Consider the following 18,964-nt stretch of genomic DNA (forward strand, 5'->3'; position numbering starts at 1 on the left):
GCGTGTCCTTTTCGGCGTCGTCTTAGAATGTTTTCAAATCTAAACAATATTCCGTCACAGTCAAAATGACGAGGACAAACTGAAGGCGACTATTATTTATTATTTTGACGCTTCATTTGACTGAAGGTTGAGGAAAGATTGTTTACTTGGTTACTCATAAGAAGTCGTCTGTATTGAATGCACAGTTTTTTGACTGATGACGGTGACTTTTTTACGCTCTGGACCAGCCCATTCAATCATCTCAAATGACATTAAGTTTAAATACTAATTATTACAGTGACAATGAACTATTGCTTGATTGGTCGAGAGGCTGGTGAGTTTCATTGCAACCTAGAGAGCAGCAGTTCAATTCTCATCGCGTAAGTAGCTTTTGTAATCAAAACAATATAATTAAACATAGCAATCTGTCTTCTGGTTGGCAGAGCAATCTGTCAACCGGATTTACAGGATTTAGAAACTGAATAGCATTCTCTACAGCCATCTAAACGAACTTGAAAGCAGCTTTAAGAACTTAAATTTTGGGCTGACTAGCATTCTCTCCAGACATAAACAAGAGCTGATTAAGCTTCTGTGAAACTTTTTTAAGGGAATTTTGATTGCTTGGGTACTCTTAAGTTCTAAATTCTGCAACGTTTGAAAAAAAAATTCACTTGTTGATAGAAATTCAGTTCTGAATCTGGATACTAAATTTTCCATGAAATTTGTCAAGTTTTCAAAATTGTACTTCTGTTTTCATATTTTGGATGCTGTATCTGAATTAGGATTCTTGATTTTCAGTTCGATTCATCATAAGAAATAAAAAATGGAAAATTGTATTGAACTCCTTATTAAAATTTGTATTTGCAATTCATACAAAATTTGATTCGTGATTAATTTCTGAATATGAAAAAATAGTATAAGAAACCATCCAGCATTTTTGTTTCCCATTCAGATTTGAAATTTTTAAACTTATTTATTTGCAAAGATCAAATAAAACAAAGCTTCAAAATAGCGATCTTAAATTGAAAACTCAGAATCAAAATATTTATATTTTAATTCAGTTTCACAAGTCGGATTAAAAAAAAATTGAAACAATGAAATCAGATTGAAACCAAAAACTTCAAAATTTGAGCTTTCCAGAATTATTTCCGCAAGTAGTCAGGCCGGGAAATTTCAGGCAATTTTGTTTAAAACCTTGAAAAACCGTTAACTACCGTCAACTGGGGCAACATGCAACCCTTTTCAACTTCAATGGCTTTTAAAATTTGAATGCTTACAGATAATCATACCTCTTGTACATCAAAAGTTTTAAGGTTGATGGGACACCAAACTGACGTAATAAGAAATATTATTGGTTTTACCAGTTATTTTTTAATTTACAAAAACATGCGATTTTCACCCTACTAAGAAAAGGGGTAAGTTGCAACAAACTCAGTAATTTATAAAAAAAAATCAATTGAGAACGTTTGAAAATTTAAAGTTTTTGATACATTTGTGATAACGCATAAAGCACCAATTGCAGTATTTTTTGGTTTTGTTCGAATAAATTTTACATTTTTTCTGTCAAAAATGTTTTTGAGAAAAAAGTGTTAATCTGATGCATACATTTAGGGGTAAAAAATACTACAAAATATTCTATTATCTTGAATCATCTAAATAAATCTTAGGGTGGATGAAATTTTATTGTTAACAAACGCACAATGCAAAACAATGATATCCCAGCATATGGAAACGTGATTTAAAAGATTTAGTTCTGATTTGCATTTTGTTGCATTTTGCCCCAGTCAGCAAACTGAATTATACAAATATTTATTTAAAAAATTTGGTGATTGTCCGAAAAATATTTATACACCAATAGTGTTGGTATTGGATAATGAAAGCAATTTAAAGTTTGTAGGTGATATCATTAAACCACTTCGTCATACGAGGTAAAGTTTTTTACGGCATCGAAAAGTGTAAAAATTTGAACATCTATTGCTCGATTTTTTACATGTTTTATGAGAATCAAAAACTTTAAAATTACTTTATTCGCGATGATAAATACTATGTCAGTGTTGTAGTATACAAATGTTGCATCTAACCCTGCTTTTGCATGATGCCCCGTTTGACGGTACCTGATTTAAATTTAAAATTCAAAAACCCCCCAAAATTACCTCCATTGGGAAAAGTTCTTACAAAAGAGTCAAGTTGCCGTGTTTCGACGAGAAATTTATTGATCTGTTTTTTATCAGTCGTTCTATTTTGTCAAATAAGTTTCCATCGTCCGATTCAATGATCATCGGGAAATACAAATCCTATAATTTCATAGAGATTTTCATATTTCATTATGCTTATTTCAGATGATCTATTAGAATGCGGAATGGAAATTATAGAGAAATCAACGGCTTTGCATTTACTTCGAATGCAGTGAAATTACAAACGCGGGCTTAACATCGACCGCCTCCAGATGGTTGCTTACTTTGAAAAATTAAGTGCAAAACATTTGTGGCACATGGGACGCTGCGGAATCTTGCAGATGAAGAATTTCTAGGACTGGGTCAGCCGGAGAAAGGTAGTCTGTCACAATGCCACTTTCTGAGGTTAAGTCTTAAGGCGATCATCGAGGAAAATTACACACATCGAGAGAAGAAAAAATGGCTTTCGCATTCCGTTTTTGCGGTTGGGCTAAGTTTTGATGCTCGAGTTGTTTGTTTACTAACTTAATTATTTACATTTAAAATTTTTGGAAACGTTCCGAGTGCTTTAAAATTAGATCAAGAGTAGTGAAGGTCGTTTCCTACAATCAAATTTCAACGCATGATGTATGTATAACGCGAATAATCGAGGTGGCTTTAAACGATGAAGTGCGAAAATCGTGGCTCCAGAGAGTGATAGAAGTTGTCAGAGAAAGTTTCATTTTTCCATAAAGCTTATTATCTTATATTCTTCTAGACGAGCCTCAATTTTTTTCAAAAAGGGTCACATTTGTTGAGTAAATCTCAAGAATTTGGATTGAGGAAAACACGTAGCAAGAATAGTCATGATCATGATTGAGCGCACCAATTTTTTATGGTTGTTGGAAGCCTCGTGTATTGCTAATAATGCTTTTTCTAATTCATCACTTAACACGTATTCTTGTCCATCATTCAATGCATTATAAAAAATCCATCCAGGTAGCATTGTTGTAGAATTTTCATCAACATGATCCGTCTTCATTATTTCCAAATTGAGCGCAGGTGAGTGCAATGATGGGATTGCTTGGATTGGATATACAGACTGCAATATAAAAAATAATTTAGAAAAATTTAAATAAAAGCTGTTTTCCGGAAATCAGCAGAACAAATCTTGCTATATTTAGTCAAAGACGGGATTTGACAAAAATCAATTGACTTTTCTTAAGCTCTAAAAAACAAAATATTTTCGTTCTTTAGATCATGGATAGATGAAGAAAGTTATAACTTTTTTTTTCGCAAATATGTTTAAAAAGATAATGACGTGAAAGCCGTTTCTATATAGAGACAGTATGTACTGCAAATTGTATCCCCTTTCTCGCAAATTACCTTTTTTCACAACTACTTCCTGCTTCCTTTTTCAAATTTGTGGTTTCTTCGATAAATTTGTATTTTCTTTGTTTTGATATATTGTTAACTCAAACTGCTTTGGTAATTTTACTTAATATTACGATTAGTAAGAACTTTACTCACATAGAGGCGCACATGGTGTGTCTCCCATTTTTATTTTTTAATTTATGTTGCTAAAACTGGGCAAAATCCAAGCAGTTTGTTCCAATATCCGGGCATTCGAGGCGGACCGGACTTGTCTTAAAATTTCATTGCAAAACCGGGTAAGCCTTGATAAATACAGAAAATTTGGAATGCTTCATTCACAATTGAGTCAATTTTGGAAACAAATTTCACTATTTGGTTCATTTTTTTTAAACTCTTAACTGGAATTTAGATTAAGAACCAATATTGAAAATCGATAACAGATCCAAAATTTAAATTTGAATTCAGGTTCAAAATTAAGATTTAGAATTAAAATACAAAATTTAAATCAAGATAGGCTCGTAAATGAGTTATGCAATCAAAACAAAACATTAATTTTTCAAGATGATTATTTCGTTGAGGAATTCAAATCGCAAGAGATAGCAGGTTTTAAATTTTGATTGTTAATTCAATTTTAAAATTTCAAATTTTTAACCCAAGTCAGTCTGAATACACAACTAAGCTGAGAATCACAAAGATTAATAAGAATTTAATTTAATTTAGCAAATGTTGTCTTATAAAAATTCCTTGTTTATAATATTAAAAAAAATACATCAACAGTATTTTATTTATGGAAATGATTTTCAAAATATTGCAGATAAAGAAACATAAAATCTTCGCGTAAAAAATATTTCCTCGATGGCTGAACCTAATAAATTTTGCAGTTTTTTTCTTCAAAAGTCAAATTCCAACCTAAAATCTTAAACATGAATTCTCGCTATACATGGAAATTCTTTTTCTGGGTTTCTCATGTATAGTTAGCTAGTGCAGAGCAAAGGCGGGAGCAATTCATGGGAGCTTTTCATCAACATGCCCTCTAGCCTAACATTTCAACACCTATCAAGCTTTCTCCTATTGGCGCACTAATGCCGGTCAATCGGCGCTGGACCCTTAGGTAGGTAGGTAATGCCTGTCTATCCACCTTCCTTAGAAATTCTATAAAATAAATTCTCTCTAGTTTTCATTCCACCGCACATGTCATTAAACTTATAATCAATTATCAAGTTTGAACCGCAAAAGTTTCAGCTCTCACTTTTTCTTTTTGAAAATTAATTTATTTTCATAGATGGTTTAAATGTTTGAATTTGTTCAAACATTCCGTTGTTGAGTTTGGTATATTTAGTATTTTTTATGAATATAGAATATGTTTTTTTTTTCAAAGAAAGTTAAGGCAAACCAAAAGCCTTAACCAACCAGGCTCTTTAACATTTTTTTTTAAATCGTGCATTGTTAAGGCAAAAAAATCATTGAAAAAAATTGGTCATCAAAAACCCCTCTCATGGGACGGTTCTTCCTACGGCCCTGTCCATATCCTATTACAAGACAAATAAAGACGGAAGCAATCAGCTAGCAAGGATATTGTCGAATGATGTACCGGGCGCTCTGTGAGTATGTAAATCGGCATTAGAAAAAAAAAAAAACACTTCTTTGCTTCCAACCCCCGGCAAAAAACCACCAGCCAAAATGAGCTATGCGTGTGAATGTAAACCGGCCGGCAATAGAAACGGTTTCTAGTTTCCCATTCTCACCCCATTCCTATCCCATTTTCATCTTTTTCCCATCAAAGACAAAGGAGGATGAAAAAAAAGTCAACCGGCACACAGTGGGGCAGGACCTATGAAAGCTTGGCCAAAACCCCTTTTTGTAAATTTCAAAAATTCATCATAAATTTATGCTTTTCAGAAACTGGACATTACACTGATCACAAATCTGTCAAACAAAACTTCAAATTCGTTGTTTCATACAATTATCTACGTTGGTGAAGTTGGGGTTATGCTGTTGCATTTTATCGCAAAAACAAAAAAATATTTTCAATACTCCACTAAAATTTTATTTCTTGAAGAAATCAAAAAAAAAAAAATTAACATGGATGTGTTCAGAATAATATGAAATTTATTTATTTGAGGTTGAAGAATCGAAAAAAAATCGTAATTTTTTCACGAGCATAAACGTATAACGTTAAAAAATTACGAATTTTCTTCATATTGGGACATCTGGAAAATATGTTACCCCACTCTCATTTCTACTCGAACATTTAAATGGAAGTCTCAGCTATCCAACAAAACAAAAACTAGTTGCCACTTTTTGCCTATTCAAAAGTTATTCACGTTTTGGTGAAACATGTTTTTGGACAATTTTCGTACTTGTGGAATTGCTTTTGATAATGACTTTTGCTTGAAAAACTTGAACTCAGTCAAGTTTGAAATTTTTAAATTTATTTTTTTTTCAAAATTTATTTCTTCTAAGTTTGATAATACTACTTCGGTTTTTAAAAGTTATATTTATCTACAGACAAGCAGGTAAGATTCCTTGGAACTTTCTATAACCTTCTCAAATCCTTTTCGGTCAGATGTTTACTACCTATATGTTAATTAACTTAATTTTTATTTAACATTTTCTATAAAATGTAGAGATCTTAAAGTTTTACTCAAAAATAAAATAGAAATTATTTACACACTGAATGTTTGGCTATTAAAAAAAACAATGCAACCATGTTTTTTGCTGTCATATTGAGTAACAGCCTACTTGATCCATTAGCTACTTATTTAAGGTATCAATATGAGTTTATGACTTTATTTTCTGAACTGATAATAAAGCCATAATCTGTTACCACTGATTACACTGACATGACACTTTGAACAAAAATCCCGTTCATATTTTTCATATTTAATTTGTATGGAAGCATTCGTTTCATAGATGGAATGAGTTTCAAGCCATCATAATAAACGATTTGTCGTACCCCGAAATCCTCAGAGGTCAAAGTCGGTTCAATTTGATTCAATTTGCTTGATTTGTTCCTTGTCAGGTTCCTACCAGCTGTTAGTTTTTTTTGTGGTTGCTTGGTTTTTTTTTTGAAATGTAGAAATTTGGTACCATTTCTATGAAATCTGCTTCTTCCAGAAAAGAGATTGGTCTCAAACCAGCGTTAAAATAACATGCATTTCTTTCTTAACAAATTTGGGTCCATTTGCATTATTTGTTCTAGAGTTTTTTAGATATTCAGGTAACATTTGTATGGGGACCCCCCATTTTAGGACCCTTCGGTCCTAAAAACCCTTACATGATCATTTTCACGCCGATCGTCTGAGCAGTCTTCAAGTTGATAAGAAAAATCTGCTAAACAAAGTTATCTAGATCTAATTTCACAACATCTAGATGAAAAAAAGTTACATCAAATTAAAGATTTTGAACAGATGAACAACTTTTCAGAAGGCTTCAAACCAGTAGGATTTCATTTAAAAAAGTTTTGAGGTTTTGACCATCGATTGGTCAGGTCTGCCCCACTGTGCGGCAGTGCGTTTTTTATGGCTTCGTTTGCTAACCGACTCTATTGGTGCACTGGGTAAGATATCGGACAAACAAGCCGAGATGAGAATGATGCAGTGAGTTCGATTCTCACTATATTTTTTTTGGGATCAATTATCTAACCAATAGGATGAAAATCTCATAAAATGTTTTTCTTCTTTCACTTGAATGTAGTGGTCCTGCATGATTTTGCCCGAGAGCTCAAGTCTTTGTGCCAGTTGTGCTTTTCCAATCATATCATCTTTGGTGCAGTACTTTTTTCAGTGCATTTTCGGCATAAAAATTAACTAAATATGCATAGGATTTTTGCAACTTCTTCAATGGGTGTAGTTTGAGTTTAATGCTATTTTGTTTTGATTTTACATGGGACCTTACCTTTTCAAAAGAGAAGGTGATCTTTGATCAAAATTTATCATCTTTTTATTCAAAAATTTATGTATGTTTCCAAATTGATAAAAATCCTTTTTGTGTCTGTCGACTTTTGTCGAACTTTATATTGATTTTGTATGGGACCCCCTTTTTAAAAGTGGTAGAGGTAATACTGCAATCTAAATCAACTTTCCATGTCAAAACGTGTATATGTATACCAAATTTCACGAATATCATCTGAAAATTGCATGAAAAATTAAAAGTTTTTTTTTTCTAATCTTTGAAGATGATCGGTAAATTCTACAGAAACAAGGGAAACCAAAAAAGGAAAGATCACAGTCCTAAATTTGTTTTTATTTAACTTGCTCGGATTTCAGTTGATTTTGAATCATTGATGATCATTGTGTTTTCCAAATGTTTTCATTCCGGCTAAACGGTTTGTATTCGAACAGTAGATTACTTTTCGCCATGCTTAACTTAACATGTCCATCGTTGTGGTGATTAAATGCAGACCTACAACAGAAGTACCCAACTAGTTACTGTTTTGGTCTGCCGTGCATGTAATTACCATGTTTCTGGAGCCACGTTTTCGTATGTAGGGCACTGACACAAACATACACTCTCTCTCTCTCTCTGGTTCCTAAAGTAACATTATCACTGCCGTTGAAATGTATTTGCTCCTGCTGAGTCCCAAAAGCCCAGTGCTAACCCAGTTCTATGCTGCCGTCAACATTATTTCTGGTCCGGTTGGTTACAGTATTGTTAGATTATGTTGCGGATTTGTTTGGTGAAAGAAACGCGTGTTCTAAAGGATGAATTGTTTTCCAACATATTTACACAACACTGTACATTTTTTCTTGTTCCCCAAAAAGCGCATCTCTTGCATTCGACCACGAAAGGCTGCCAAAAGTGGGCACCTAAGCTCGCAAGAGTGGGTTGCCCTGTGGTTTTCAGATTCAGTTTCTGGTCGAGTTGGACCAAATTATTTCACCGGCTCACCTTGCTCTGAGCTTGGGTTGGCGGATTCCAAATTGCAACTGGGCAGCACTTTGAACACTGACTGGGGCGAAGGGCTCATTCCAGCCCACAAATGGGGCTCACCACACCAGGCGGACCATTCAAAAACATAGTTCGAGCTTCCGGAACTTGAACCCTCCAGGACCACAGACACAACTACCGACTGAAAAAGTGCGGATGGTCATGCGGGAGTTTAGTGTTTTTACGTACGTTAATTTTGTACATAATTTTCCGGCTTTTGGATCCCCTTTTCCGGTTACCTCCTGCAAACCCATAGGTACGTACCTTTTCCTTGGAATATCTCCGAACATCTGGCTCGCTGTTTATGGTGATGGCGTCCACTCGGATGAAGGACTCGGTACCGAGATGGATAAACTGCTCGCTTACGCCACCGGAAGTGACATCCGGTACCTCGGCGGGGTTGAAGATTTGTAACTGGCAGCGAGTTTGAGATATCCGTAAAATGGATATGCAATGAGGATTTCAAAATGTTATGTTAGACGTAATAGAAACATTAACGGGAGTTTTTATTCTCGAACTTGTGGTATTCGAAGCGAATTATTTTAAAGCAAAAATGTTTAAGATTACTACCTAGTTTTGTAAAAAATTTACACAACTTCAATGGATTCCAATCGATGATTTGAGAGGAAGTTTACAGCAACGAATCAAAACCGGGCATTTTTTTAGGGACAATAAAAAAATGCCCGGACAAAAATGACAAAAATGACAAAAATGACAAAAATGACAAAAATGACAAAAATGACAAAAATGACAAAAATGACAAAAATGACAAAAATGACAAAAATGACAAAAATGACAAAAATGACAAAAATGACAAAAATGACAAAAATGACTAAAATGACAAAAATGACAAAAATGACAAAAATGACAAAAATGACAAAAATGACAAAAATGACAAAAATGACAAAAATGACAAAAATGACAAAAATGACAAAAATGACAAAAATGACAAAAATGACAAAAATGACAAAAATGACTAAAATGACAAAAATGACAAAAATGACAAAAATGACAAAAATGACAAAAATGACAAAAATGACAAAAATGACAAAAATGACAAAAATGACAAAAATGACAAAAATGACAAAAATGACAAAAATGACAAAAATGACAAAAATGACAAAAATGACAAAAATGACAAAAATGACAAAAATGACAAAAATGACAAAAATGACAAAAATGACAAAAATGACAAAAATGACAAAAATGACAAAAATGACAAAAATGACAAAAATGACAAAAATGACAAAAATGACAAAAATGACAAAAATGACAAAAATGACAAAAATGACAAAAATGACAAAAATGACGAAAATGACAAAAATGACAAAAATGACAAAAATGACAAAAATAACAAAAATGACAAAAATGACAAAAATAACAAAAATGACGAAAATGACAAAAATGACAAAAATGACAAAAATGACAAAAATGACAAAAATGACAAAAATTACAAAAATTACAAAAATTACAAAAATTACAAAAATTACAAAAATTACAAAAATTACAAAAATTACAAAAATTACAAAAAATACAAAAATTACAAAAATTACAAAAATTACAAAAATTACAAAAATTACAAAAATTACAAAAATTACAAAAATTACAAAAATTACAAAAATTACAAAAATTACAAAAATTACAAAAATTACAAAAATTACAAAAATTACAAAAATTACAAAAATTACAAAAATGACAAAAATTACAAAAATTACAAAAATTACAAAAATTACAAAAATTACAAAAATTACAAAAATTACAAAAATTACAAAAATTACAAAAATTACAAAAATTACAAAAATTACAAAAATTACAAAAATTACAAAAATTACAAAAATTACAAAAATTACAAAAATTACAAAAATTACAAAAATTACAAAAAATACAAAAATTACAAAAATTACAAAAATTACAAAAATTACAAAAATTACAAAAATTACAAAAATAACAAAAATTACAAAAATGACAAAAATTACAAAAATGACAAAAATTACCAAACTTACAAAAATTACAAAAATTACAAAAATTACAAAAATTACAAAAATTACAAAAATTACAAAAATTACAAAAATTACAAAAATTACAAAAATTACAAAAATTACAAAAATTACAAAAATTACAAAAATTACAAAAATTACAAAAATAACAAAAATTACAAAAATGACAAAAATTACAAAAATGACAAAAATTACCAAACTTACAAAAATTACAAAAATTACAAAAATTACAAAAATTACAAAAATTACAAAAATTACAAAAATTACAAAAATTACAAAAATTACAAAAATTACAAAAATTACAAAAATTACAAAAATTACAAAAATTACAAAAATTACAAAAATTACAAAAAATGACAGAATTAACAAAAATTTCAAAGATAACAAAAATTATAAAAATGACAAAAATGACAAAAATTACAAAGATTACAAAATTTACATAAATTACAAAAATTACAAAAATTACAAAAATTACAAAAATTACAAAAATTACAAAAATTACAAAAATTACAAAAATTACAAAAATTACAAAAATTACAAAAATTACAAAAATTACAAAAATTACAAAAATTACAAAAATTACAAAAATTACAAAAACTACAAAAATTACAAGAAATACAAAAATTACAAAAATTACAAAAATTACAAAAATTACAAAAATTACAAAAATTACAAAAATTACAAAAATTACAAAAATTACAAAAATTACAAAAATTACAAAAATGACAAAAATTACAAAAATTACAAAAATTACAAAAATTACAAAAATTACAAAAATTACAAAAATTACAAAAATTACAAAAATTACAAAAATTACAAAAATTACAAAAATTACAAAAATTACAAAAATTACAAAAATTACAAAAATTACAAAAATTACAAAAATTACAAAAATGACAAAAATTACAAAAATGACAAAAATTACCAAACTTACAAAAATTACCAAACTTACAAAAATTACAAAAATTACAAAAATTACAAAAATTACAAAAATTACAAAAATTACAAAAATTACAAAAATTACAAAAATTACAAAAATTACAAAAATTACAAAAATTACAAAAATTACAAAAATTACAAAAATTACAAAAATTACAAAAATTACAAAAAATGACAGAATTAACAAAAATTTCAAAGATAACAAAAATTATAAAAATGACAAAAATGACAAAAATTACAAAGATTACAAAATTTACATAAATTACAAAAATTACAAAAATTACAAAAATTACAAAAATTACAAAAATTACAAAAATTACAAAAATTACAAAAATTACAAAAATTACAAAAATTACAAAAATTACAAAAATTACAAAAATTACAAAAATTACAAAAATTACAAAAATTACAAAAATTACAAAAATTACAAAAATTACAAAAATTACAAAAATTACAAAGAAAGGTTATAAAGTGGGTTGAGTGGAAATCTCGATAAATATGTAAAACAGCAGAAAGCGAGTTGAGAGGACAGGTTTGTGATGAAGTGGATTGAGAGGACAGATTGACATAAATAAAAAAAAATCACCGTTAAGCGAGTTGAGATGACATATTGATGATCAAGAGGGTTGAGAGGACAGCTTGATATATAAGGGAAAAACCAAGAAGCGAGTTAAGAGAACAGTATTGTGATGAAGCGGATTGGGAGGACAGCTAGACATAAATAAAAAAAAAATCAGCGTTAAGCAAGTTAAGAGGACATATTGACGATTAAGTGAGATAAGAGGACAGCTTGATATAAATGAATAACACCAGAAAGCGAGTTGAGAAAACAGCTTCGAGATAAAGCGGGTTGACAGGACAGCTAGACATAAATAAAAAAAACACCAGTAAGCGAGTTGAGAGAACATTTTGGTGATCAAGCGGGTTTAGAGTACAGGTTGATATAAATAAAAAAATCACCGATAAGCGAGTTGTGAGAACAGATTGGTGATCAAGCGGGTTGAGAGGACAGCTTATAAAACAGCTTATAAATAAAAAAAATCAACGATAAACGGATTGAGCCAAATCTCCAAATAACGAGATGAGAGGACATCAAGGGGGTAATGTGGGTTGAGTGGACTGCTTGATATATATGGAAAACACCAGAAAGCGAATGGAGAGGACCGCTTACGATCTTCAACAAAGTTGTTAGGCGGTAAATTTCCTTTAAAGAATTAATAAACTGGAACAAAATCCATTATCAGGCTCAGTTCCACAGAAGAAACAAAAATTATGTTGATTCCTCAAAACAAAATATTCAATTTTCCATACAAACATAAAAGTTCAAATCAACTCATGTAAATGTTTCTTAAAAATTCTGTAAAAAAAATCATGGATCTGTTTTGAACCAAAACGAAGCCTTTTAGACTTCAGGGTTTGAGGAATTAAAAAATGACTCGACTCAGTCTAAATACCAGGCCAATTGTTCTGAAAATTTTTGATCAAGTACATAGGTTGTGGACTATACCTTTGCAAGGAGAACACAGAATCTTATAAAAGCTTTTCAGTCCTGACTTCCATAAAACAAATTATTATTATGTGGACTGAATTTGCATCGATTGATCTATCCTATATTTTAACTATGAAAACATGAAGGGAAATCTGCTCCCAGCACTCACATTGAATCCGATGGTGTTGAAAAGATTGTAGAAATAATCGCTCGTCGTGCCGTTCACCAGAAGAACCAGTCCCATTTCCGGTCCAGTCACGTCAAGGTAGTAGGACGGTGGATGAATCCTGTATCCCGTTCCGGCAGCGAGGGCAGGGGAAATAGAAACAAAAACAGCCAGAACGAAAAATCAACCAAAGACTTTATCGATTCCAATTGATGTTAGCCAAGGATGGAAATGCGCCTGGGAGCCGCTCGATTTTAGTTATAATGAACAGAAACTGTGCTTGAATCGGAGTCTACTTTCATCGAGAGCACCAGTCGATCAAAGATCTTCTTGTTTTTTCAGTTCGATGCATGCATCATACATCGTTTGCCTTAGCTGATTCTTCAAACGGAAGCATAAATCTGTTCTGAGCTTTGATTCATAGGGAAACTTCTTTCTCCCCTGGGGGGGGGGTCCACAAGGCAGAATGACTCGCTGCTTGCCCGTGCGACCATTGAGAAAATCTTCAATCAGTCACGATTCTTGAATCATTAGCAAAAGGAGAGGCAGAGCTGTAGGACTAGGAAAAAAATCCCAACAGATCTGAGGCCAGACTTACTCGTTATCCTCGCTGTGTCCGACGAAATTGAATGTGCAGCAAAATCCGTACTGGGTTCGGCGCATCTCAATCATGTCGTTTTTCTGCATACAGGGAAGTTCGATGCTTTTCCAAAAGCACCGCATCAGCATATCTTCGCAGCGTGGTGACAGCTGCAAGGTTGAAATGTTTAAAAAAAGGAACCCATATCAGATGTTTCGCCACACTTGGCACTAATCGTGTCGATTTAGAACCGCAAAAGTCTTTCAACCAAAGTAGGTACTTTTTTTTAGTGGAAAATGTGTCCCAACTCACCCTCTTAAGCGTTTCGAATGCATTGTAACCGGATGAGCCGTTTTTGGTATCGTGCTGGTCCAGAAATTCCTGGAACTGGGTCATCTGGTGCAGGTTCTCGTAGTCGTAATCGTAAAGCTTGCCCAGCAGCCGGACCTGCTCCAGGAAGTAGCTGACGTTCCGCTTTTCCGGGTCCTTCTGGGCCAGTTCTTCCGCATACCGGATGGCCGCCTTCCGGGAGATGCGGTTGTTGTTGCACAGCGAAATGGCCGGAAACGGAACGTGACGGATCGGGTACAGGGTATCGTGCAAGGTCGTTATCAGCGGATTCTCGGTAAAGCTGTTCCAGGCGCTGATGAGGATTGTTACCAGGGCGATCGTTTCGATGATGATGATGCCAAGCCACATGAGCCTTCGGTGGATATTCGCAAATTAGTGGAACCAAAAAGTAAGCCAGATTAGAATTGGGTTCCCGGAAGCTTTTGAATAAAATTTTAAGGGGTTTCTGAAAGTCTAGAAGCATAACAATAAATCGAACTATTTGATTATTCATTTTACAGTTCTTTTACACATGGATGGTAAAACCCCTCAGATCGGCTTGTCCAGTGAAATAGAGAGCAATTTTGTTCAATAAAGGCGTAAACAGCACTGATAGCTGATATACATAACTCCGCCTGTGTAAGCTTGGTTTCCCGATCATGCAATGATACCAATAATTAAATTTCAAGTTTTCGTTAATTAATAAATTTTCAATTGATTAAATTTCGATTAATTCAATTGAAGTGTTATGTAGCTCAGTTAGTTTAAATTTTAGTTTCAATGTATCGGATCAGTTCCATGCTTATTGAGAAAGAGTGTTTTGAACTTTATTAATGAAGATTATCATCGTGATTTTTCTTTGATAATTAATTTTTACGGCTTTAACGATGAATTTTTATGTTCTCTTAGTGAGAACATTTCAAGATTTCGAAATTATAGATGGATAGAAGAAGATTAGAAGAAAACTGTATGTGTTGGACATGAGCGGGTAAATTTTTAAGAGTCATTTTAATCACATACTTAACATTTGTTTAGCACGAATCAACTATTTTGAATTTTTTTTCAAATTTTGCTAATCCATCTATAATTTTGAAAATCTTGAAATGTTATCACTAAGAGAAAATTTATTGATAAAGCCGAAAAAAGTTATTATTAAAGTGTTTTGAACTTTTGAAAATTTTGTCCAAAGGGGAAAATTGAGGAAAATTCAGATAATCTAAAGAGTATATTCTCTAATAAAATGCCAAGATTACCACCAGAAGATCCTTTTTTTAAAGAATTGTGATTTTTTCGTCAATAAGATTAAGAATATTTTTGCTTGAAAATGTTTAAATGACTTTTATACATTTGCTAAAATAATTAATTCAAAAATGTCTTACTTCAATTTCAAATATTTTATGAAATACTTTTTTTTTAAATTTTACTATTCTAATGAATGGGTTATTTTTTAAATATGAAGAGTCGATTTTCATATGAGGTTTGTATCAAATTTTGTTCCTCAAATTTGAAAGCTCAATGGATCTAGTACATTTCAAACATCGGGACCTCAAAAGAAAACAAAACACAATTGAAACACCATAGAAACTTATACTTTTGCACACCGAAAAATTGAAGCAGGCTGAAAATGCTTGGTCGAAAATGAAATTTCTACCTATATATTTTTCTACGTGTGATTAGAACACGTGGAGTTATTTTTGAATGCTAGCGCCATCACAACCAGTGGTGTATTAATCACTTACAAAGCAGTTAAGACACGAACCTTAGGTTGATGGAAATGTGGTTCGAATTATATCAGTTTATCAGTGTTAACAGCGCCGTTATTTTGCCTTCATTTATGCAATCTAAGAAAGGCTTAATTTTGTTACATCAATTTACTGGTGTCCTGAAAATCTTGTTTATTTTCCTCGTGGTGTCCTGTTTTTTGACAAATACACCTGGCACCTCTGCTCCATTTAACAAAATTTTGCGCAATAGTTTTCGCGTGGTCGAGGAGACAGAAACAAATTAAAATGCCCCCCAACACCATCAGCACATTTTAGCGGGAGGAAACAGGAAGAACAGATTAGCAACAAAGGCAGCTCTCGACGCACGAAGCGGCCGGAAAGGGGAACTTGAAAACCACGTAAGTAAGTGATACCTAAGTTCCTTTATTTTTTTATAATTTCAACTAGCTGACCCGGTGTGCTTTGCTACACCCCCAAAAATTATTGAATTTTGTGTTAACATGTTATTTAATTTTCTTTTATTTGCAAAAAAATTTAATTCAATTTTAGAATCATTCAAATGTTTTTCCGAAATAAAATTGCAACCTTTTTTTATTTTTAAATCTTAATTATTTTTTTTAATCCGTGTTCGAATCTTTTTTATGACTCTGGGTTTCTTTGCTTCAAAAGTTTATAACTTATGCCAACATATTTTTCATACATGGAATCTTTATTGTCCCGTCACGGGACACCTTTTTGACCTATTCGTTCTCGAATCAATATACAAATTGTGAGAGTGATCCCCTCCCTCATTCCTTTATCTTTAATGGAAGGAAAGGGGGGTCTTGTAACATCAGAACGTACCCTCTCATGACACTACCTTCATGAGTTGTTCGTTTGCTTCATTAGTTGTCGAGTTATGCTATAAAATTTGTATCGGAGTCCCACTTCCTATCTATCTTCTACCTGGAAGGAGGGGATCAAGATCAAACATTTCGTGTATATAAATACACTCCCATGCCCAATTCTGTTCCATATGATCGATTGCATGATTGTTTCCATGTCATATTTGGTTTTATTTGTAAGATAAGTTCTTGGTTTGTGAAAAACAATCGAATGTGAGCTCCCGTCTTCCCTAACTGTATCTCCAATTGAAGGAAAAAGAAGTCTCAAATAAGCAAATAACCATTTTACGTATCCAAACGCTTTCCCATTCCAAAATTGTTTCCATTAGCTCTATTAGTTCTCGAGTTAGCCTCCATCTCCTTCCTACCATCCCAACGGAAGAAGGCAGTAGTACCAAATATTCACAGAAATATACCTTGAGCCTAAATACTCTCCCAAGCCAAATTTCGTTTCATCTGCTGGGTAAGTTCCCAAGGAGAAAGAAGAAGAAATTGTATGGGAGCACTCTCCTCCCTTAAGATTTTCCTACTTAAAGAACGGAGGGTTCTCAAAATATCATAGAAACATTTTTCGTTATCAAATATTTGCCCACGCCAAATATGATTCTATTGGCTTGATTATTCGCCCAGTAATGCTGAAAATAGGAAAGAACCCCCCTCCCCACTTTCTATCTTCTCACTGGAAGGAGGGAGGGGTACCAAATATTCATAGAACTATTTATCGTACCCAAATACCTTTCCAAGCCAAATTTGGTGCCATTTGCTCGAAAAGTTTTTAAGTTATGCAGTGACAAAGAGGTTAAACCCCCCCCCCCTTTTCCTGTATCTCCACTGGATGGAAGAAGGGGTCTGAAACAATCATAGAACCATTTCTCGTATTCCACTAACCTCCCATGCCAAATTTGGTTCCATTAGCTTGATTAGTTTTCCAGTTATGTTAAAAATTATAAGGTTGGGTCCCTCCCTCCTTCGTATCTTACCAGTGGAAAGAGGGAGGGGTACCAAACCATCATAGAAACATTCCTCGTATCAAAATACACTCTCATGCCAAATTTGGTTTCATTTGCATGATCAGTTCTCGAGTTATGAAGACTTATCACTTTTATTTATATGACCCCCTCTCCCCTTCCACGAAGAGGGAGGGGTCCAAAACTATTATAGGAACCTTCCCCGGCCTCTAATACACCCATCTGCCAAGTTTCACGCAAATCGGTTCAGTAGTTTCCGAGTCTATAGGGAACAGACAGACAGACAGACAGACAGACAGAAAGACAGACAGACAGACAGAAATTAATTTTTATATATATACTAGCTGACCCGGTGTGCTTTGCTACACCTTTCAAAAACATATGATATTTTCAGAAATTATTTAAATTTTTATTGTTTTGTTGGCATTATTTTAAATCATGTTATAACATAATTCATAAACAACCGCTATAAAATGAGAGCTGCAGCTAGAGTTTCGAATTGCAACACAAAGTTAACCTTAACCAATATTCTTGCTTAATAAGTTTGTGTTAAAGATCTGATAATTTTAATCTGTCTGGAGGGTCTCAAAGTAATCGTGCGCAAAAAAATAAAAATCTTACTTATAAAATATGGTTGTTTTTGCTTGATATGTTCTGCATTTATGCTAACAAACTGATAAGAGTGCCCCCTCCCCTGTCCTTCCCTTCACCCACTGCTGAATGGAGGTCGTGATCTTTAACTATCATACCCATTTTTTTCGTTCCCAAAAATCCTCTTATATCAAATATAATTCCATTGGTTGATAAGATTTTAAGCTTAAGACCCTCCTTTCTTCCCCTCTCTACACTGTAAAGCGTAAGGGTCTATAACAATCGTAGAAACATATCTCGAAACCAAGTACCTTTCCATGCCATATTTGTTTCCATTTGTTGGCTTCTTTAGCATAAATTGAGAACTTATGCTAACAAAATTGTATTGGGCTAACCTTCCTCCTCCTATGTACCTACTCACTGAAAGGATGATGGTGTGTTAGATGATCATAGAATCATACCAAAATGATTTTCCATGTTATGTTTTGCCCATTTCTCGGATTTTGTAAAAAAAAAGTTAAATATAAGCTTTCCTCTTTCCTTCCTTTATTCCAAATTCTATCATCCCCCTGCAAGAAAGGAATTGTTTGACATAAAAAAATTCTCGTAATGAAATACCATCTTATGCTTAATATATCTTATTTGGTTTTATTTGCGTTGTAAATTCTTGAGTTATGCATAAACTTGAAATGAAGTACCATCCCCCTTCCGTTCTCCCCATTAAATGGAGTGTCGAGAACTTAATATTCATAAAAGTATTTTTTGTACTCAAATACTTACCAAATTTTATTTCATTTGCTCATTTGATTTTCGAGCTATGCAAACAAATTGTATGGAAACCCCCGTTTCCTCTTTATATCT

The 18,964-nt window shown here is 32.4% G+C and overlaps 1 protein-coding gene across 1 annotated transcript in view; it reads right to left on the reverse strand.

Annotated features, from left to right (window-relative positions):
- Window positions 1-18,964, reverse strand: part of LOC129738202 (pickpocket protein 28) — a 43,535-nt gene that overhangs the window by 2,268 nt on the left and 22,303 nt on the right. Inside the window, exons 2-5 of the mRNA XM_055729393.1 lie at window positions 13,919-14,309; window positions 13,625-13,776; window positions 13,030-13,147; window positions 8,700-8,849 (exon numbers count right to left, since the gene is read on the reverse strand). Coding sequence (XP_055585368.1) covers window positions 8,700-8,849; window positions 13,030-13,147; window positions 13,625-13,776; window positions 13,919-14,309 — 811 coding nt within the window. The remainder of the gene's footprint in view (window positions 1-8,699; window positions 8,850-13,029; window positions 13,148-13,624; window positions 13,777-13,918; window positions 14,310-18,964) is intronic.

Source organism: Uranotaenia lowii, chromosome 1 (genome assembly GCF_029784155.1).
Source record: "Uranotaenia lowii strain MFRU-FL chromosome 1, ASM2978415v1, whole genome shotgun sequence".
In the NCBI taxonomy this organism is placed as follows: Eukaryota; Metazoa; Arthropoda; class Insecta; order Diptera; family Culicidae; genus Uranotaenia; species Uranotaenia lowii.